The following is a 22,248-nucleotide window of genomic DNA, read 5'->3' on the forward strand; positions in this document are numbered from 1 at the left end:
CCTGGACGACGGATCACAATTCTTTCTTTTATCTTCTATCCTTTTCTTTAACAATTTTAAATACCAAAAACAAATCAATATTTTTAAAGCAATTATATTTCAAAATAATATATGATATTACGCATTGTACTATTTATGTTGTTAATAACAATAGTATACTGTATATACAATCGACATGAAACAAATCTGACATAAATACTATTTTGCATTCATATTTATAAATGGTGTCTGGAAAATACTTTTTATGCTTATTGCGTAAACGCGCGCGACTTCAACCAGCTCGAACAGGCACAGTGGCGTCATCACCTTGTCACGTGGTCTTTTTGGCGCGAAATTCCGCTCCGCTTGCGTTACGCACTGATCGCGCATGGGAATGTAAACATCCGAAAGTCTGAGAGGATATACTTTCGGTTACATTAAAAAAAGTTTCGTCTTGAGTATGTGAATATTTATGCGAATACGCCGAGTTCATCTCTAAAGAAAGAAGGAGATTTATACTTTATTCTTGTTCGAATAAACTGTTGCAGCTTTGGATTAATTTGATATTTTAGGATCAAGTTCGTTGCGGTGTTTCGCGATGGCAGATGTGTTGTCAGATGCCGGTGATGTCAGTGGAGAAGAGGGGAGTCAGGAAGATGTGATGACCCCAGCGGAGCTCATCTCCAAACTGCAGGAGGTAATAAATCAGAACTAAATTTCATGATTTTATGTCGTATTCTTCAAAGAACCAAACATTTGCATGTACAGTTACACCTCAACCACCTTAGCTACTACATACAGTGATGAGTTTTATTGAATAAATAAGTTATATTGTAATATGACATAGTCAAGGTTTACATTTAGTAATGTGCTTTAATTTGTGTCACTTATCAAGAGGTCAACTATGATCCTGTGTTTCAGGCTTGGCTTAATGAGAAGTTTGCTCCAGAACTGTTGGAGAACAAGTCTGAGTTGGTGGAATGTGTGATGGAGCAGCTCACGCACATGGTAGGTGTAAATGGCTTAAGAGAGCCGATACTGTTATAAGTGTTGGTTTGGTGAAACGTGTGTGTGTGTGTGTGTGTGTGTGTGTGTGTGTGTGTGTGTGCAGGAGGAAAATCTCCAGAGAGTCAGAAAAGGTGATGTGAAGGCCAGCGTGCACCGTATGGAGATCGATCGCATCCGCTTTGTTCTAAGCAGCTATCTCCGTTCAAGACTGCAGAAGGTATTTTATCATTCTAACTGTAAGTTAAGCGTCTTGTTCAACGGCCCATGGGTTCGATTTCCAGGAAATGTACAGTATATACTGATGATAAAATCTAAAGGTTGAATGCACTAGTCACTGCGTATAATAGCATTTGCCAGATGGATAAATGTAAATGAACTACAGTATATACATCTCATATACAGTTCTTGTTGTCTCCTCAGATAGAAAAGTTTTTTCCTCACGTTTTGGAAAAGGAGAAGTCACGTGCGGACGGGGACCCTTCATTTTTGTCTCCTGAAGAGTTTGCCTTCGCTAAAGAGTGAGTGAATTCATCCAGAACCATTTTCACTACTGAACGGGATTTACTTCGTCTCTGTCGCTCTGTCCAATAATTTACGTGGTGCAAAGTGTGTGGTGTTTAAGAATTGTGTCTTCTGCGTTTAGGTATTTGGCCAACACAGAAGTGTACTTGCGTACTGTGGCTTTAAAACACATGCCCCCAAATCTACAGAGCATTGACATGCTGAAAGCTGGTGAGCACCAATAAGAAATAATTGTTTTTGAATATGTTAACGTTTGTGGATGTTGTTTTGAATCTGTATACACAGTTAACATTTTCTTAAATTACAAAAGCGAACAAGAATATGTTCAAACATATGAGTATATAACTCAATTAACTAATAAGTTAATTATTATAAGTATATTTATGAACCAGAAAATTCTCATTAGCAGACTATAGTGATTGACTGTTTATGTATGTTGTGCAGTTCCTGAGCCGTGCCTGGACTCGTTCGTATTCCTGAGAGTAAAAGAGACGCAAGAGAATATCCTCGTGGAACCTGAGACTGATGAGCAGAAGTATTACAACGCAAAAACAACACTTCTCGAAGAATGCTAGATTGGTTTTATTGCTGTAAAATGAAGAATTCCTAAATGTAGTGCATCTCTCTTTCTTTCAGGGAATATGTTGTGGACTTGGATGAAGGTTCCCAGCATCTTATGCGTTACCGTACTATAGCACCTCTAGTGGCCAGCGGTGCAGTGCAACTTATTTAGAACCTCAGGAACAGAATGGACACTAGAGAGAGAAACCAGTGATCTATGTACTCGTTTTCCTCATCTCCATCTAAACGTCTGTCTGGCTGAATCACAGTGTTGCTAGTCAGATAACTTTACTGTCATTTGGACCCTGAGCATGTCCATATGTCTCACTCAAAAACAGCGATCTTCAAATTCACATACAAAACAGACATAGGAGTCTCATTATTGTTCTCGGAAATTAGGAAAAAAGAACTAGTCAAGAAAAGCACACATTTCAAATGCATTCTGACAAATTAATATAAAAAACAGTATGGTATTAAAGAATGAAATATGTAAAACAATTTATACTTTACGTTCATGGAGTTTTTTTTTCAACTTGTTTGTCATTTTGTCACATATTGATTGCTGTGTTATTGCAGTGCGACTGCTGAGAACTTGCCTCTGAAACGGAAGCTGCAGTTTTATCTGTAAATGGGAAGTTGTTGGTTTGCATTGTGGTCGTTTAGATCACAGGTCATTAGGGTTGAGCTGGAATAAAATCTATTTATAGTTCCACTTGTTGAAAATAAATCACTTGTTTTAAACGAAAAGTTTTGTGCTTGTCACACTCCAATAAAAAGTGCTAAACCATGCTGTAGTAGAACAATTTTAGGCTTCACAAACTTTTTTCACAAAAGTGATTTGTAGTGGAAAAATGTTTTTAGACTATAATGAATGAAATAAATGGTTCTTGTAAGAACATTTGAGTGAATGGTTCTTTAAGGAATCAAAAATGGTTCTTATATGGCCTCACTGTGGAAAACCCTTATGCAGCATCTTTATTTTTAAAGGGACAGTTCACCCAAAAATAAACACAAAAGAAGTTATTTTGAAGAATGTAGGACAGCAAAACAGTTCTGGGGCACTTTTGTCCATTGTCACTTTTCCTAGGTTAGGCAAGAACTGTTTGGTTACAAGCATTTGTCCAAATATCTTTCTCTGTGTTCATCCGAACAAAGAAATGTATACAGGTTTGGAACAACTTGAGAGTGAATAATTCATGACAGAATTTTTACTTTTGGGTGAACTATTCCTTTAAGAGAGTACATGCGTTTCTGCGAAAGTTACTGGTGTTTCATAATGTACAAAGTTATGTGATTCTATCACACTAGAGGGCTTCAGAGGCAACAGCATAAACAAACTTAATGTGGCCCAAACTTAACTTCCGGTAGACCTCTGCAAAGAATCAATAACTGTCCCGTAATTTGAATTTAATACAAATAATGTACAATAAAATATGAATATAAAATAAGTTGTTATAACCAAACAAAGACCGGATGTTAACTTCAGGCCACGTGCAGGCGTCCGATGAAACCATCTTCTCACACCAATTTGAAAAAAAAGTAATGTTTTCACTGTACTGTAGTTTTTTTGTAAAAAAGATTTTTTGGGATCATCAACATAATAGCACGTTGATGAGCTTAACCTGGAAAACTCTATATGTATTGTGTGAGGATAAAAAAACCACCATGTCTTTTGTTGACTTTTTGACTTGTCCTTGCCACATAGCAATTTCCTTAATCTTACCCTTTCACCTCCTCTCATATCACCTTGAGAAATTCACCCGTTGCTCAATTTCTTCCAGTTATTCACTGTAAATGTATCTTCTGATGTTATTCAATAAATGAAAAGTAGATGGGTGCTTGATACGTGCAGTAATGTATGTGAGCATTCCCCCGAGTTACATAACCAGTGATTATGTGTGATGATTCACACACTGAATATGCTGGCCAAAACCAGTACATTTAATCACGGTTTATTTTTTATTGTTGTTCCAGTATTATGAAATATGTGGATTGACAGACAGAAGACACATCCACTGAATTAAATATGTAAAAAATGTTTTCAATAAATTCAAATCTGACAAATAAACACACTCGAACAGTCTGTGTAAATAAGTAAAAATCTGGATTCTTTACAATTATTGTTTATTTTTCAATTAAACGGGTACTAAGCTTTTACTGACGTCACAAATATATTATCTACCGTCCATCAGTTCTTTGTAAATGTCGGGCTTTATGACAATCGCTTCCTGTATTACATTAGCTTCCTTTTAACCATTTTACCAGACGTGACACAGAACGCCCAAACTGTTCGAGTCTGGCATGAATCAGGGGAAGCTGCACATCTGTTGTCATCAAACAACATTACAATCGAGCTGTTGGCCAATGCATTGCACACACTGATGCAAAGACTGGAATCTTCTGACATGAAGACACAGGAAGTGGTCACACCTTCACTTGACCTGTAAACTTGACAGGGAGCACAAGGTTACTTTGAAGCCAAACATTGTTAATGTTTCTTCATGGTTTGACCTAAATTATTCAGAAGATCTTGGTTTTCATTTAAGACACTCACTGATCCACTGAGCCATTATAGACATTTCCTTTAAAAATAAGTTTAGGAGGTCGCATTTATACTTTGAAGACATCCTCAGGTTTTACAAAGGGAACGCCGTCAACACCGTAAGCAACATATAACTTTCAAGTATGTGTTACGAGCTTCTCTTGTGTGAAGATGAGACTATTAAACCAGTCTTGACTGAGACATTTTTAAATGATATCAAACATGAGTATTCCGATTATTTGTATTGAATGTGCTACTTTCTATGCACATGAACTTTTGCGTTAGGGTCCTTTGAGCTGAGAAGCAGAAGAGGAGGGCAACAGATTTGGAAGGACAATGATGAGGGTTGTGAATTCTCAATCATCATTCATTGAGAAGATGCAAATTGAGCTGTGCTCGTTGGGTTCATATTGGTAAATGATTTAAATGTAAATTCTCTTTAAATGTCTTTTTAGGTTCTTTTTAATGTACATTCATTTTGGGGTTTGCAATTAATCAGTAAAGTTTGTTTTCACGGATGCAGTGATTATTAAACAAAATATATTTGTACTGTAAATGTAAAAGATGGGATGACTGAATGCTTGACTACCAACTGTTTACAAAACTATTTGTTTTTTGATAGGCTTTCATACACGTTGTTAATAGACACATCAAGCATAAAGTCATGTGATCTTAAACATCTTACGGAGAAGGCTGCTACAAGCCAAACCACAGTGATGGTCTTGCATGTGTAAATCTCCCACAGCAACGTTCAAACATCGAGTAGAAAACATTCTCAGGCAAGTAAAAATATTATAGCAAAGTATTTTTGTAACAATATTATTGCTGATGGTATTGAATCTAAATTGAATTTACATACTTTTAGCCATGGTTTATCCTTGATCTGTCATGTCATGCAACTCCAACTGATAAGTTTTGCATCATGGTGTTAATGAGTCAGTAGCGCTATGCTTGAGACATAAATGGCAAGAGTTCAAACCACATTCATCTCTGCTACGTGCTAATCTGCACGTGTAATATGACAGTGATGGTCACGATCTCTCTTTCTCTCCCTCTGTTTGTGAATAAAGCAAATTCATGCGTGAAGAACACCTGCAGTCTAATGAGGTTAGAAATCACAGAATTGTTTGGGGAATAAGCCCTCAGGCTTTCCTTCATTGGCATTGCTCTACTCGAAGGCATAATTATGTCAATTTTTTACAGTTACATGAATCACATCAGAGAAATAAAAAACATCATGGACTCAGTTTTGTTTATTAAAAGGAAACAATGCATGACACAAACACAAAAACAGAGCAACTCTTATATAGAATGGTTCACGATGCAAAAAATATTATTTATTACTTTTCACTGTTTTGTTATTCATTTTCATGTATTTATTCTATTTCATTTATTCATTATAATTTTATTCATCCACTTATTTGATTGATTGATTTTTAGTCAACTAATGATAGGCTATTATAATTTGACATAAATTCACAATAAAATAAAAGATTAGCCTATATAATACAGGCTTTCGTTTTCATTATACAATAGGCTACATTCATATAAACTGTAACCTTTGTCAGTTATCTAAATAAGATATTTGACCGGTTAAGTGTTTAGTGTCCTGATGATAGCTGATAGGTTGTAAATAGCTGGTAAATCGCATCCGGTCTTTGTTAAGCTGATTGGCTTGAGTTTGGAGGAGGGATCAAGCTGCTATTAAAAATGACGTGACGCAGGACTTCACTACAAGCTTAACGAACCTCAGGTGTGCGTCACAAACATCACGTCGCGTTCGTAAAATAGCACAAATATAAAGGAAAACAAGACTTGGGGAATTCAACGTTCAAACTAAAAGTAAGCTCATGTGTTCTTGACTTTTGTTGTTTAGTCTTGTTTGGGTTAAGATGTGTAGCCAATATTGTACTTGACTTACAACAACTCGTAACATTAAACGTGTGATGACGAAACTTTTTTTATATTAAATGCAATGTCTCGTTTTAAGGTCTTGGTGATTTGAGGAAAAGTATTAAGAAGGGGGACGACCCCTTTTGTTGAAGATGACATGCGCAAAGTAAGTCTTATGATATAGCCTACTAATAGCCTATATTAAAGTATAACGATTCTAATGACCTGTTAACAAAGAAGTTTCTCCTACTTTTACCCCAAAGTGTGATGACGAGGTTGGGCACGCCGGTTTCAGTAATGTCTATGGACATGGCCATGAGCTTTAGGTGCAGAAGCTCTCCGCAGCACCTCAGCCACCTGATCGGGGTGTCCTCCCCTAAACCCCTGCGGCCCTGCATCACCCATCACCCGGCATTTGAGTACAAACATACTCGTATTACTACAACCAACACCGGTCGAAGAGAGAAACGCGTCGCGTTCGCGGATTCCAAAGGACTTTCCCTGATCACCGTGCGCCTGTTCTCTGAGAAATACGAGAAACTTGAACCCGTAAAACAGCCACGACTCTGGAAATTAAACTGCGTTAAAGAAACCGTAAATGAAACCTTACGGTTGCGTTTGGGCTTTGAGCAACCCTGCTTAGATTTCCAGGCGTTCAGATGTCGCCTGCGGGAACGCATGGTGCTTTTGGAGAGCTGCAAGGTGACCAGACGCTCCATCCTGGGAACCGTGCGCGTCAGGAATATCTGCTTTGAGAAAGCGGTTCATATCCGTGTTACTTTCGACGCTTGGCACAGTTACTTGGACGTGCCGTGTACTTACCTGGATCAGTGCTATGGGGAACCGGGGACCGACGTGTTCGAGTTTAACGTGACTGTTCCTGAGCAGTTGGACACGGGAGGACGGACCGAGTTTTGCGTGTCTTATTTGCCCGGTGGATTCAGTGCTGCTGAATGGGATAATAATAATGGCAAAAACTACTGCATTCATGTTTGTGATGCGTAAGTATTAAAACGAGCTACGGGATTTTTGCATTGTGAACTTTTAACCTGCTGTCTTAACAACTAGACGTTATCTGTGTATGAACCAACTTGTTTGCACGTGTTTCACAATGTGAACTTTTACTAGTGAGTGAAATGTGTGGTGTAATCTTATATTTCACAAATCACACTTTCAAGAAATGTCTTTTTAGGAGTTTGCCGTTATTTTGTACGATTTGGCACTTTACAAATGGTTTATGAATTGTTGAATACTAAGACTGTCATTTTAATATTTTATGTAAAATGTTTTATCAAATAAATGCCATTTATGTAATAAAGCCTCCCTTTTTCTTATAGAATCTATCAACAATTTCTTTCTTTCTTTCTTTCTTTCTTTCTTTCTTTCTTTCTTTCTTTCTTTCTTTCTTTCTTTCTTTCTTTCTTTCTTTCTTTCAATACTTGGGCTGAATGTTACTTTTCTCTTGGACGATACTCCTACCACAATATTTAATCTGAAAATATCATGGTTAGTTTTGAAAATAAGAATCCACAATAACAATGCAGTATGCATGCTTTCCTGTGGCTCCGTGGTTGGAGCATGGTGCTAACGCCAAGGTCATGGGTTTGATCCCAGGGGAATGCACATAGTCAGAAACAAAATGTAGTACAATGCAATGTAAGTCGCTCTGGATGAAAGCGTCTGCCAAATGTGTAAATGTAAGTAAATTCTGCTATCAGTAGCTGAGAGATGAGCATTGGTTTAGTCTGATTACGAATGGGCTGTTTAATCTTCGTATTGATCAGATGATGTGTGACCGAGAAGGGACTACACGCCTTTGCTTATCGATTTTTACAATTGTGATTTTGGCATGTTTTGAAAGCCAGGCAATGAATTGTATGGATGGAAATTGGATTATTTATGACGCAGTCTCATTGAATCATACTCTTTCATATTTCAAAATGACAGCTGAGATGTTTTTGAGACTTTGTAAGGGGAGCAGAGAACAATCCTTCTCACAGAAAAATATACACCTGAGACGGTACCGTGCAGAAAAGTATTCATATTTGTATCTTTTAAAAAGATTCTGCACAATTTATTGCTGGTATTTTTAACAAATACAGAGCGTGTTGACTTCCAACTCCCAAAATAGCTTCTAAATGAAGTTATACAATTGTAATTTATTATGCTGTATGTTTACTATAACTTCTAGAATTATGTGAAGATGAGAATGAACCATGATAGACTTTCACATTAATTTAAAGAAACGGGTTACTTTTATTGTATGTTTTTAATGTTTGGTAGCTTGACGGCATAAATGATATGGTTGTTCTTCAAAATACAATTTAGAATGACATGAATGTAAATACATGTCAAAATTTCAGTTCTGGCTGAATTATACAAGAGTAAGTATTTAAGATTTCTTATGGCTTGGTTTCATAACACAATCAGGACAATGACCTTATTTAATCTAACTAAAACAGTTAAATAACTCCCATGCTGTAGTCTATTTTTGTCTTTTTGTGCAAAACCTTTGGCACTTGAAACAAAGGGTACTGCACTCCTCTCTTTATATGAATCCTAACTCTTACAAGAACTTTCCATTTTTAGACCACCACCAGAAGTCCTCAGTGTAATTCATGATTCAGTTACCTGGTTCTATTTTCAATAAATGCTTCCGGGTGTTCATTTAGAGTTCAGCGACCTACACTGATATTGCACACCTTACAGCTTGGGTCTTTTTTAGCATTAGCAGTGGAAAGGCTCATGAGCTGGTGGTGTCCACTAATCTGAGTCAAGCTGCCTTGCTCTAAACACATGGGCTCTGTGAACAACACCTCCAGTATGACATCACTGGCATGACAGAACACAGATTCTTCTCCAGGAGTGTATGTCAGGAAGGGGTTGTTTGTGAGGTCCAGTAAAGGGAGGCGACTCTTGCAAAAGCAATCCCCCTCCGATCCTGCAGGGGCCAGCACCAGCACTACGTAATGGTATGCTGTGTACATGCAGTAGAAGTCAGCGAAGTAGATGTTAGCGCTCGGGTTGAGGAGGCGTTCAGCGGCAATCTCAAAGTGCAAAGGGCCGTACGGTGAGTCCTTTGGAGGGAGACCTGTGTCAAATTCCGTGTTGCAGCTGAGGAAGACGCCACGCAACTTGCCATTGATGGGGGAGCCGTGACTTCCACTGTTGTCTTTGAAAGATGGCAGCATTGCGCCCCCACATTGAGACCTAGAAAATGTTAAATAATCAAAAGAGGGTATGCACCTGACGTCACTTACCCACGTGAACACGCCAAAACAACATGGCTGCTTACGATATCAGGAAATGCTATTCCGCGCAACATATCCATGTCCAAGGACACTTGGTTTCTTTATAAGTCGTAAGAATCAACATTGAGCCCAACTGCTTTTCATTTCAGCAAATAATTACGTGTTTTAGTCCCGGTTTCTTTGTTTCTCCTATTGAAAGCAGCCATTTTGCTGCGTGTTTTTCCACTCAAGGGGGCGTGTCCCGGCATGTTCACGTTGGAAAGTGACGTCAATGCATACTCTCTACAGACGCTTTCAAAGCAACAACATAAACAAACGTTACTGCGCATGCACGCATTCGTGGACTGCCCTTAACTTCCAGCACACATTCGCAAATAATAGAGTGCCTGCAGAAAGCGAGAAGAACCGTTACTTGGCCAAATTCAACTTTTACTAATTTAATTTTACAATATTTTGAATTTAGAATGCGAAGCGAAACCGCTAGTATGTTTCCATACGGTTTCTTTAAATGCGACAATACAGGACACATTCAACAAATTGTTTATTTAATAAAATTAACAAACAACAAATTGTTTATTCACAATACAATTATAATATAAATGAATATTAACATAAATTAAATAAAAAATAGTTTTATTATTAGACACTAGCCAGACCGATAAACAAACACAGACCGGAAGTTAACAACAGTCCAGGCGTGTGCATCCGATGAAACGGTCTATAGCCTGATATTTTAAACACATTAAACTGAAGTATACATTAATGGCAGTGATAAAAGTCAATGGCCACTCTTCATTTTACTTAAGTAATATAATGTATTTTCAAGTGATATAGGCTATTCAACCACAAGAAATACAGGACAGGACGTTATTTTAACCTTTGGAAATTTACTATATTTACTGAAAAATGGGTGTTTCATATCAGAATGGAGCCAGATCTGAATGTGAGAGTGCAGTGGATTGTGGAAAACTTCTAACACTGCCACTTTTGAGCAGGTTTAAACAGGATGCAAAGACTGAGGGTCAAGAGCATCTCAATATAGTACTAGAAGCAATGCATATAGATCATCTTGATATATTTAAATAGAAATGTGTCATTTTGAATTTTGTCTTTCTTCTCCAGGTATTACTACTGTTACCTTTAAAAATCTGACGCAGAAGCTCAGCAATTTATTACATTTTAAGAAGTAGACTAAAGACATAATTGTTGTTTTTTGAAATAACGTAATGATAAACCACGCACAATAAGATCAGGAATATAAAAGTAAATAAGGTTAATTTTCGTTGTTGACAGAGGACATATCAAATTCACATGAACCAGAGCAAAACATTACACAACTACGTTTTTCATCTGTCAAAGCAGTAGAGAGTCTGAGAATAATGGACAACACTGACCTCACGTAGTGAAAGTATTCAGGATGCTGATTGCGATAGAACACAGAGAACTTGAGAAGTCTTCCAGCAGTCGCCTGAGCTTTGTCTAAGAGCTGCTGAAGATGTTCCATGGCATAATCTGCAGGAAAGAACCAAATGAAAATCTAAAAGTAATATAGCATTCTCAGACAATAGTCTACAAAACCAACACAATATTAAGACCAGAAAAAGTATATAAATTAGACATGAAACAGAATTTGCACACTGTAAAAAACCTACTTTTACAAAATATTACTGTTTTATTTTGAAATACGGTATAAAAATATGGTAAAAATGTCAAATTACAGAAATAGACTGCAAATTTATAAGTTGGGTGTAAACATTTAAAACATGTAATTTTACTTCACATAAATTTATATTTTTTATGTTGTTTTCTCCCCAGCTGCTAAATTGGCTACGCCAGTGGTTCTCAAACTTGTTCGTTGTAAGGCCCCCTTTGTGTAGCGTGCATCACTTTGGCCCCCCAAATAAAGGCTTATAATCTTAAACTTATCATTTTAATTAAACCAAAAACATATTCACTTATACAATGCTGGAACGTCTATTCTTTTGGCTGGTGGTCTTTTTTATGTTTTATTGCATAAAATTTATAATAAATTTCGATATTTCATAAAGTGCCACAAAATTCGTGGCCTGCTGGAACCATCTTGGGGCCCCCAGTTGAGAACCACTGGGTTACGCAACCACTTTATGTAATGTAATCCAGTAACACTGCAAATTCTATGACAACAAATGCAGGAACTTGGTTTTATCCATTGACAATTTATTGGATTGTGGACATTATATACCAAAAGGGAGCCAGGTGTGTGGCTGGCCACACATTTGAAGATTTTAATCCTGACTTTCGGCCTTATTTGGAGACTGGGGTCTCTGTGGAACAAAATGAGCATTTCTCGGTTATTGGGCATTGTCAATCTCCCAAATTGATTGGTAAAAATCAAGTTGGAGATTCCAAATTCCTTTCTCCCATTGTATGGTTGAAAAATGCCTATCCCGGTTTGGAAACACCCAATATTTGAGAAACAACCTTTCCGTGTTCTGCGAGACCTGTACCCTTTATTTGCACCCCCAACAAATAAAGGGGTGGGGCCTGATGTGAGGCTTGTTGCACATGATGTTTTTCAGATGTTGTGTCATGACAGTTATATTTTGCATGATTGATATTTAACTCAACTCAACTCAACTTTATTTATATAGCGCTTTTACAATTTTCATTGTTACAAAGCAGCTGCACATGAGACACATTGACTACAAGCAAAACAATCAAAGTTGTACCTGCAAAAACAAGAAAAGGTTGAAAACACAGAAGACAGACACACCCACACACACAACACGCACACGCACCAACACACACAGACACAGAGACACGCACGCACACACACACACACACACACACACACACACACACACACACACACACACACGTACGTACACAGACAAGTACGCACACACACACACACACGCTCAGTGAGAGCACACATTTAGGATAAAGGAGAGATACTCCATATTTACACCTTTTGATTGGACAATAAATTGTGTCAAGAGTTCAAATTATGAATTGTTATTCATCACCAAAAGCCTGTTAAAGCTCTGATACTCCATCTCTACTTACCTCCAGTACAGAACTCCACTACTTGGCTCCATTCAGACACTTGGTAGTCTCCATCAGGCTGTCTGATGGCAGTCTGTACAGCGACACAGTAGTCAGTTCGAGGGCTCAGGAACCAGTGGCCTCTCACAGCCATTGGCAATGGCACTGCCTTCGCCACAAGTTTGGTTGGGACATCCTGACAAACCAAACACGAGAGGGTGCTGTCAGTCATATTGTCTCATCTGGTTACTGCTTTCATCCCCTGTAACACTTTTTAGTAACCATATGGCCTAAAATGATAGACTTACCCCCTGAGAGTTAAAGGAATGTTCTAACCAAAATGTATGAACTATTTTATAAAAGATCAGAGTTTTCACATCAGGGTTTATCACAAGTTAAAAACGTTCCATGGTTGTGGCTGATACCGATTTATATTTACAAAATTTGTATTTACAACTCATTTTCAGTATTTTTATAGGTAACACTTACAGCCGTGGAAAAAAAAGCATTCAAAATGTTCATTTAATTTGTATTTGTATTGTGGCTATTCCAGGCCTGTGTTTGTTAAATTTCCTCATAGGTGGCATAACCTCATAGGTGGCATAAAGTCAGCAATGTGAAAGACAAAACAAATAACAAAAGTGATGAAAATCTCACATATACAGTATATATATATATATATATATATATATATATATGCTTCTTTTTATATCTTTAACTTTACTACATCAGAACCCATTTTCTCTCACATAAACAGATACATCAATGCTAATTAGTCTTGTTGTGCTGGCCCGATCTTCTGACAAGCACAACCAATTACGAAACGCTCAGAAGGGGCATAACCATAGCAACACCCTCACCGAAACCCTTTAGTATCTTTCTGAAATGTAATATTAGTGCCGTGGTGAAATCTCGGATGTAATCTTAACGGTATTTAGTAGCAGCTTGTGTCTCTAATTTTGACCAACGCTGTGCTGGGTAACACTTTCACATCATGTAGCATGCCAAATCCATCGATTCAGATCTAACATGCAAATTTTAATGCCTGTCCAGCATATCACACCCTGCAAATCATACAACAAATTGACCATGAAGCCTTATTAGTGTTCTAAATTGGACCGCAATATCACGACTTTTAGAGCCGGATGGTCAGAGTTTGGGTCACGATGAGTCATCAGCTTACAGCAGTTCTTGTATGGAGTTTGTCATGTTCCTATTAGAAGTGACGAGAGCATCAGAGAAGCCTGAAGGGCCTGTCAGATGTGTTCATTGCCAACACACCTACAGCCGCCTCATACCCCCTCATCCCCTCTGCCACCTGCCTCTGTGTTGCCCATTTTTAATAAGTCCTGAAATTAACCTTAGTTCAGCTTTGAAAAACAATCACGTTTTAGTATAGGTCAAAGGGAGATTTTTACAGAAATATTTATATGAAAACAAAGGAGAGAAATGGCTCCTAATGTGATTAATGGTACTGTATGCCCTGTGTTTCACACGAAAATATATTTTGTATATATTAACTGTTATTAAATCATTTAATATGTAATTGAAAATATATAAAATAATACATTGTTAATATATTACAATATTACATTTATATTGAATAAAACATAAGGATTGGCACGTTTTAATTGAAGCACTTGGTTCCAATATATGGAAATATATTTAGTTTTCTTAAGGAATAGTTCACCTTCAAAATGAAAATTCTGTCATTATTTGCATGCCGCCTCTTGTCATTTCAAATCTGTTTGACTTTCTTTCTTCTGCAGTACACAAAAGTAGATATTTTGAAAAATGTTGGTAACAGAATACCGTTGGTCCCTACTGACTTGCACTGGTTTTGTGTCCATACAATAGAAGTCAATGGGAACCGATGGTTTTTGGTTACCTACATTTTCCAAAATAGCTTCTTTTGAGTTTTGTAGAAGAAAGAAAATCACACATGTTTAAAATGTGAAATGTAAATGAAATTTCAATGGAGGGCAAGTCATTGCACCACCATAATAGGATCCGAGTGTTATCCGTCAGGCGGGAAGCATGCATTGAAGCATTGAAAACCACCTCCCTGTCTTGTGTTGGTTACGGGGATGATACATTTTATTGGTTTAGATTCAAGGCTGAAAGGTTGGTTTGATCTCTGCGAGGAGCAAGCTGTGACAATCGTTGGATTTTTGTTACATCCGTGGTGCTTAACCCCGGCTTGCTCTGGGAAGATTGTTTTTTAACAGCTTCATAAATTCTAACTTACAGAAACAAATTAGGTCCTGTTTGTGTGAAAGTAAATAAAGATTCTGTTGTGTCCTGATGCAGGATGGAATGGTGTTAATCTAAACAAAGATGCTAATAACAGTAAATACTGACTCTGTGCTTAAATCGATTCAGCTCGCCGCCCTCTTTACGTCTCAAGTCGATGAAATAATGTGTCACTCGGGAAGTGTCTTCATGGGCCATTTCCCAGGCAATCCGGAACGAGTCGCAGGTCACCTCGCTGATTTGAACGTTGTGGGGTGTGGAGAGGAGATCCAGCTCAGCCATCACCTACAAGAATAAAAAATACCCCTGTCAGTTAGTGAAAAAATACAGGATGGCTAGACAGCTGAAAACTTGCCAAGAAATTTAACTTTCATATAAATTCATGATTCTTCGACTGAGTCTAGCATTCTGCTAACCATTTACCTATATGTGCTTATTCACAAAAGGCAAATGCATATATGCGTGTGTGTTTGCATCTCAAAGATTGGATAGCAGACAGGTCTCTTATGTTTTGGTCAAGTGCTGCTATGAGCCAACGCTCATAGATTAGCGCTCTGGGAAAGTGTGAAATGGACTGAATGAGTCAGGCTGGTGTGTTTGATGAGCTGTCATTTTCTCTTCCTGGGACCAGTGACCATAGAGTAATGTAAAGTCACAAAACCTATTATCTGCCCTTGTGCTCATAAGAAAGCCCATATAACTCTTAGAGAGGGAGAGAGAGCAGTATGATTTATCAGCAGCTCTCTCTCTCTCTTTCACCTTTCACTTCACCACAGCTCATTCAATCAGTTGTCCTTCCGAATTTGCTCCGTTGGACCATTTTTCTGTGGAACAGAAATGAGAAATGTCTCATTGGTTTTGTGTTCATGCATTGGAAATCTATGGGGCCTAATGTTGTTTGGTTACCAATATTCTTAAAAATATCTTCTTTTGTGTTTTGCATAAAGAACAAAGTAATACAGATTTGGAATGACATAAAGTAAACAATGGAAGAATTTCTGGGTTTACGATACCTATGCCAATTTGTTCAAAGTCCTCCATATGGACGAGTGCTGACACATTGTATTCCATCATGGCCCTGATGCCAAAAGAAGACTGGCATCCAAGTGTTGGACAGCACAAATGTGTGGGCTTATTGATATTCATGCCAGAAAATAAGAATATGTTTTACAGCAAGTATTTTACACATGACTGCATGCGTATGTGGCCTGAGGGGATCATCTGGTCTACCTTATGATAGATAGACCTTTAAACGTTAATTAAAGATTAGAAGCTTTACACACCCTTATTCTGTTTTTCATGCTACATGCGGTGTGACACAATAACATGGCAGCGCCAATGAAATACAGTTTTAATGTCATGGTAGCATCAGCTCCCGAGACTTTCATTCAAAGGGAATGTAGGGCATGATAAATATCCTCACAGGATATGCTTCAAAGCTGCAAAACACTCACACACACACACACATGCACGCGCACATGTCTGGTTTATTATCTCCGCACGCACGCACACACACATGCACACACACGCACACACACACTCACAAACACAGTACTCCTACAATTTTAGAAAATCTTTGAACGTTTTGGAACTTGTCTCTAGGTTTCTCTCTCGTGTTCCTCAAGAGACCATGGTGCCACATTTTTTTCTTTAGGACCATTATTATTTCTGTTTTTATTGAGCATTAATTTTCTTATAACAAATATAATTTCTAATTTATTTTATTTGTTTGTGGGGTGAAATTTGATCTGAGCTTAGCAGGTTTTCTGTGACCATACCTACTACCATACCATACGCTAATATTACGGCAGCTGAGTCACCAGAAAAATCATAAAATACCATTTTGTAAAGTTTGATGACATGTTTTTCATGCTATTTAACACCCAACTTATTATGTTTGTGGTATATTTCCAGTCAATTTCTGTAATTTGACATTTCTGTTATCCATGCCATAGCCAAATACTGTCAAATTATTTGTTGTTAAACTGTAAAAGATTGTCATTGTACAGAATTGTACTGTCATTTTTTTAATGTACTGTAAAAGCCTGTAATTTTACAGAGTTTTGCTGTGGTTTTTCATGTATTTGTGAAATACAGTAAAAACCCGTCAAATTACAGGCAAGAATGCAAATTTACAAGAAAAACATGTAATCTGATGTGGCAAACTGCTATTGTACAGTATTTTATTGGTGCCCCAGCTGCCGGAATTAAAAAAAAAAATATGGTAACAACCGTAAAATTACAGGTAAACACTGAAAATTTACAATACAAGAAAAACATCACATTGACATTCATGACAAAATTGTTCTTTAACGGTATTTTACTTGCACACCAGCTGCTGTAAAATTACGCTTTTACTGAATTTTTTACAGTGTATGTGAAGAGGAACATGTATAAAACGTAAATGAAATAAACATACATTTCATTGGGTAAACACGCACAGAAGCGAGAAACATTTACACATGGCTCATGCACAAACAGTGGTGCGTGGAATGAAAGTGCGGTGTAATTCATGAGCTGTCAGTCCCCACAAGAGCCTGTGATGATTCTCAGAGTATCAATGACTCTGTCACGCTTCATATTTCTGGTCATGAGCGGATCTTACATGTATCTGCAATGCAGTCCTAGTGTGAGTAAAACTATTAAAGGAAACCGTGTTCTATAGTTTCACTATAATAGATGAATAACACAAGACTTAACACCCCAGATACAAGAAATCACACTTTTACCAAATGTGCAGTAATGTAATTATTTGTGTCCTTCCACTAAATCATCTGGGTGGTTGGAAGTCTACAAGGCAGCCCTGACCTCAATTCAGTCCAGCTGAGAGAAAAACTGTGATTTGAGAGGAAAAGAGCATGATAATATTGTATTATAAAAGATTGACCATACCTGCCTGATATTTGATTCTTTGTCCTTGGTCAATGAATAAAAGTGAGCAGTTCTAGCGTCAGTTACAAAATGCACCAAAAGCATTGTAAATAAACAAATATTACATGATATTATATAAATTTGAAATGTTGTATCAGCAAGTCCTGACTATATTGCCCTGTAAATAGACAACTGAAGATGTTCTTGCTTACAAATGCAACTGATATGATAATATAACATTAATATTAAAACCATGAGTTTTTTTTAGATATGTGTAATGGAAACATATGGAGATAATTTGGCTAATACGGCACAGAGAGAGACGCAGAGATGCCAAAGAGAACGACACACAGTTTGACAGATTCCTCAGAAAACGATTAAAAAGGAAAGACTTACCTCTGTGTGCAGCACTAACAACAACAGCAGCTGTGACAAAACAGAAAAGATTTCACGGTCTCAGCCTGTGCACGACTTGGATTCTCTGTATTTCTTGCTGCCAGCTCCTTAAAGAGGATGAAAACTGAGAGAGAGGGAATCTGGTTTGCCCCCGCTTGCTCACTTTCACTTGCCATCTCTCTCTCTCTCTCTCTCTCTCTCTCTCTCTCTCTCTCTCTCTCTCTCTCTCTCTGCTCTACAGCTGTACATGCCAAAGGGAAATTAACAAGCATGAGAAAGTGCAGCATCAATGAACCATAAAGGTGAAGTAACAAGCTATTTACTCATGCTACTGCCAAACACACATATCTTTGGCACTCCAGCACGGATGAGGCAGTCCAAGGCACATTAACTCAACATTAATATCCCCCAGTGTAAATTAAATTAGCATCACATGACCACAATTGAAGACAGAGCAGACTGGGGAAAATAGTAATACAATAAATTTGAGTAATAGCACTTCGGCATAGTTTTTTAAGTTGATGTCCAGCGTTTTTCCAGCATTTGCATCTTTTGTGGCAATGGTTACATAATCCTTAATGATCAGTCATATTTTTTATAGGAAAAGATGACAATTACGTACACATAGAATTATGTGAGTTATAAAGTAAAATACAGAAAATGTTACAATTAGCCTCAGTCTCTCCTCTAAATAAACACACGCACGCACCTGTATTAAGTTTAATAATAAAATTATAAACTGTATATTGCCTAGAGAATTTGATGTTATGCATTAAATGTGTATCTTACACATGTGCTGCAGATGGTCTGCACAGAACCATCTTTATTTTAGAAAACAACACATCAAGTATGCTTCATGTCAGACCGCGTGCTTCATGGAGCGTGACACAGCTCTCAATCTGCAGAGCTATGGGATCCATATAAGACGACTGATTCGGAAACCAACGGTGTATGCAAACCTCTGTTATAACATTAGAGAATGTCAACACTGAATCAGGAGACAGATTTCATTATAACAGGATTAACTGTATATTTCGCAGGATACGTTAATTATATTTCTGTCCGCTCTTGCATGGTGTAATTCAAGGACAGGACGTTCTGAGGCTACAACAGAGGACCTAACCAAATGCTGGACCATATGGTCACAAACATTGCATCCTCCTGCAAAGCCAACACACAGCCTGTCCTTATGATCACTAAAAACAGCACAAAATAGCATGAAAACACAATCCTTCCACCATCTCAACCCTCTTAAAGTCTGTTTCTTGACAATATTGTCTTGATTGTTCATGGCTGTGAGTGTGCTTGTGCTTCTAAACCTATGCTTGGTTGCTTTAATGATTTTCCTTCTCTCAAGCTGAAATGTGTTTAAAAAACATTGAGTAATTAAAATACAACAGACCCTGACAGGCATGCAAGGACAACACCAGAGGAGATGTGGTACAAATCCCACCTAAAGCTTTTGGATTAGAGTTTTTGTTAAAACACATTTTATCCCTTTTTTTAGCATTTCACATATTTTACATATATTTGCGGCAGAAAACAGAGTATACACTTTTTATTTTTATAATATCAATTTTGGCTGAATGATTCAAAGAACCTTTAAAGGGATAGTTCACCCAAAATTGAAAATTCTTTACTCAACCTCTTGTCATTTCAAACCTTTATGACTTTCTTTACACAAAATAAAAATAATCTGAAGAATGTTAGTGAACAAACAATTTGGGGCCCCATTGACATTGCATGAACACCACAAAACCACTGACATTTCAAAAAATATATTTTTCTCAAAGTATCTATTTTCTGTATTTTCTAAATATCTATCTAAATTCTATTAGATTTTATTTTATTAATAGGCCTAGTATTAATAAAGTAAGCATCACCATAAATTGTATCATTTGTATATGGCTTTTTTTAAATGAAACCCTAGTGTGTCATGTAGGCTAGTAGTGATTTAACTACGGTTGTCCATGATGACGGTAAACGCATGCTCAGACCTGCACTCACTCAATGTCAAGGCATGACTCTCACGTTACAGCGTAGGGTTGAGATCTTCGTTAATAATCGTGCATTTCAGGATCATGAAACTTCCCCTGAACTTCATCTAAACACGGGTTTAGCCCTGACTGTCTGCTTTAGCAAAGTTGGTTTTGACACCTGGCACCAGTAGCGGTTTTTGGCACGGGCGAACCGGGGCGGCATTTTTTCATGATACATGGGGGGCGACACGAGCAGTTAAAAAATAATAATAATCCTCTGCGCCGCCACCGCGAAGCGGTTTTCTATTATCTATCATTTCAGTGTGGGGAATTGGCAAATTGGCGCCCATGCTTGCTGAGAAGGTGCTGTGCACACAAGCTGTGTGAAATGGCTAATGAAAATAGGTAATACAAAACGATTATGTGGTCACCATTAGAGTGTTTTCACGACGCGTCATCAATCAATACTGCTGACTCGTCAGTGAAGTTCAGAGTAGAAAATAATTAATTATACTGCACGTGATGTTACAGCACATGGCTATAGCGATTCTAGGGTGTGATCGACTTGCATTAAAGAGCTTTATTTTCACAGTTATTTCTAAAGAAGAAGAATTTTTACTCCAGCAAAATCTGCAATTTCCATTAGGTTCAATAGCAGTGCTTACTTTCAATGCCTTCAACATGGCCGACTTCCGGATTGATGACGCGTCGTGAAAACCCTCTATTGGTTTAGTCTTGACTTCTGGGGCCCGTTTCAGAAAGGAGGTTCAGTGAAAACTCTGAGTATATTAACCCTGAAATGAGGGAAACTCTGGGTTTTCCGTTTCAGAATGTGATGTATGTCAAACCTGAGAAAGCGGGGTAACTCAAGCCCGTTTCTAAAGGAGAGGTAACTTATACTCAGAGTCTGTAACCATAGTAACTTACTCTGTGAACCTAACCTGGTCGGGATCAGGTTTTCTTTGGTAAACCCAGAGTTTATTTTGATCTCCTCCCCCTTTTAAAGTGCAAGTGGTGTAACTCATTCATTCATTCATTAATACAGTCATTCATGGCACACATTTTGATCACACAGAGACCATCTCAGTGACTTCATGTCATATGTGCTTTTATAGAGGATTCATGAGGAGGCTGCATTAATTCATTGGAATGTTCTTTGATTTCAGGAGAGCAATTTAGGACCCGAGTGGAATTTTGTCATTTCCCTGCGTATTTTTATTAAAACTGTACCGTTTTTCTTTACAGTGAATTAGATATATCAAAATATATCTCATCCATCCTTACATCAATAACATCAGTACGTGTATTACATCAGCGCATAATTTTCTATAGCCGATGAGAAATAACTTAATAAAGTGTATTAATAAAGTGCATGAATAAAGAAATTAATAAATACAGACATAAATGCAGAAATAAAGCGATAAAGGCAATAAACTAGTAATTTTGACGTGCAGCCATTCCAACGCATATCTGGTCAGAGCAGGGTTCGAACAGGCGATGAGTCTAATCTTGCACGAGAGTCTGACGCCCTACAGGTGTCCTATACACCATAACGTCTCATTCGCGTAACTAGAGCATTCATGGCGAGTGAGAACATACAATTTTTTTATTATTTCTGTTTTTTCACTCATTTAATGATTAATTTATTTGTTTATTGGTACATTTATCAATTTATTAATTTAAACTTAAGTCATTTTTAGGATATCAGTAAATCCATGCAGAGCGGAAAGTGTGCCTCACTCTCAAGTGCTTTCTGCCGCCATCTTGCTTTTTTGGTGCCGTTGCCATGGTGAATCGTAATATCGGAGCTCCATTGATGATGTTTTTTTATAGTCGTGGTGCACGTGCTTAACCCAGGGTAAGCCTACCCAGAGTAAATAGAACTAACTCAAATCAGCTGTTCTGAAACTAAAAACTCAAAGTTTCTAATTTCTAAGTAAACCAACTCTGAGTTCAAGGTTTAACCTAG

At 37.6% G+C, this 22,248-nt stretch overlaps 3 protein-coding genes across 4 annotated transcripts; 2 read left to right on the forward strand and 1 right to left on the reverse strand.

Moving 5' to 3' along the window:
* The first annotated feature begins 96 nt into the window (after nt 1-96).
* Nucleotides 97-2,946, forward strand: gins4 (GINS complex subunit 4 (Sld5 homolog)). The gene is made up of 7 exons (XM_057356770.1): nt 97-676; nt 901-987; nt 1,091-1,204; nt 1,408-1,505; nt 1,631-1,719; nt 1,954-2,044; nt 2,146-2,946. Exons 1-7 carry the CDS (start codon nt 578-580, stop codon nt 2,240-2,242), a joined length of 675 nt encoding a protein of 224 aa, XP_057212753.1. The 5' UTR covers nt 97-577; the 3' UTR covers nt 2,243-2,946.
* Nucleotides 2,947-6,325: 3,379 nt separating this feature from the next.
* On the forward strand, nt 6,326-8,357 carry ppp1r3c2b (protein phosphatase 1 regulatory subunit 3C2, duplicate b). Its single transcript, XM_057357278.1, has 3 exons — nt 6,326-6,454; nt 6,603-6,671; nt 6,769-8,357. Exons 2-3 carry the CDS (start codon nt 6,658-6,660, stop codon nt 7,508-7,510), a joined length of 756 nt encoding a protein of 251 aa, XP_057213261.1. The 5' UTR covers nt 6,326-6,454; nt 6,603-6,657; the 3' UTR covers nt 7,511-8,357.
* A 268-nt stretch (nt 8,358-8,625) lies between these two features.
* LOC130568427 (phytanoyl-CoA hydroxylase-interacting protein) lies at nt 8,626-18,474 on the reverse strand. 2 transcript variants are annotated; one of them, XM_057357277.1, is made up of 5 exons: nt 17,763-17,913; nt 15,142-15,318; nt 12,802-12,976; nt 11,151-11,268; nt 8,626-9,715 (listed from the first exon to the last, which is right to left on the reverse strand). In XM_057357277.1, exons 2-5 carry the CDS (start codon nt 15,313-15,315, stop codon nt 9,181-9,183), a joined length of 1,002 nt encoding a protein of 333 aa, XP_057213260.1. In that variant the 5' UTR covers nt 15,316-15,318; nt 17,763-17,913; the 3' UTR covers nt 8,626-9,180. The 2 variants fall into 2 exon arrangements, with proteins under 2 accessions (XP_057213260.1, XP_057213259.1); XM_057357276.1 differs by lacking the exon at nt 17,763-17,913 and adding an exon at nt 18,301-18,474 and having other exon boundaries at nt 8,638-9,715.
* Between the last annotated feature and the right edge of the window lie 3,774 nt (nt 18,475-22,248).

This window comes from Triplophysa rosa, linkage group LG17, assembly GCF_024868665.1.
Source record: "Triplophysa rosa linkage group LG17, Trosa_1v2, whole genome shotgun sequence".
Taxonomy (NCBI): Eukaryota; Metazoa; Chordata; class Actinopteri; order Cypriniformes; family Nemacheilidae; genus Triplophysa; species Triplophysa rosa.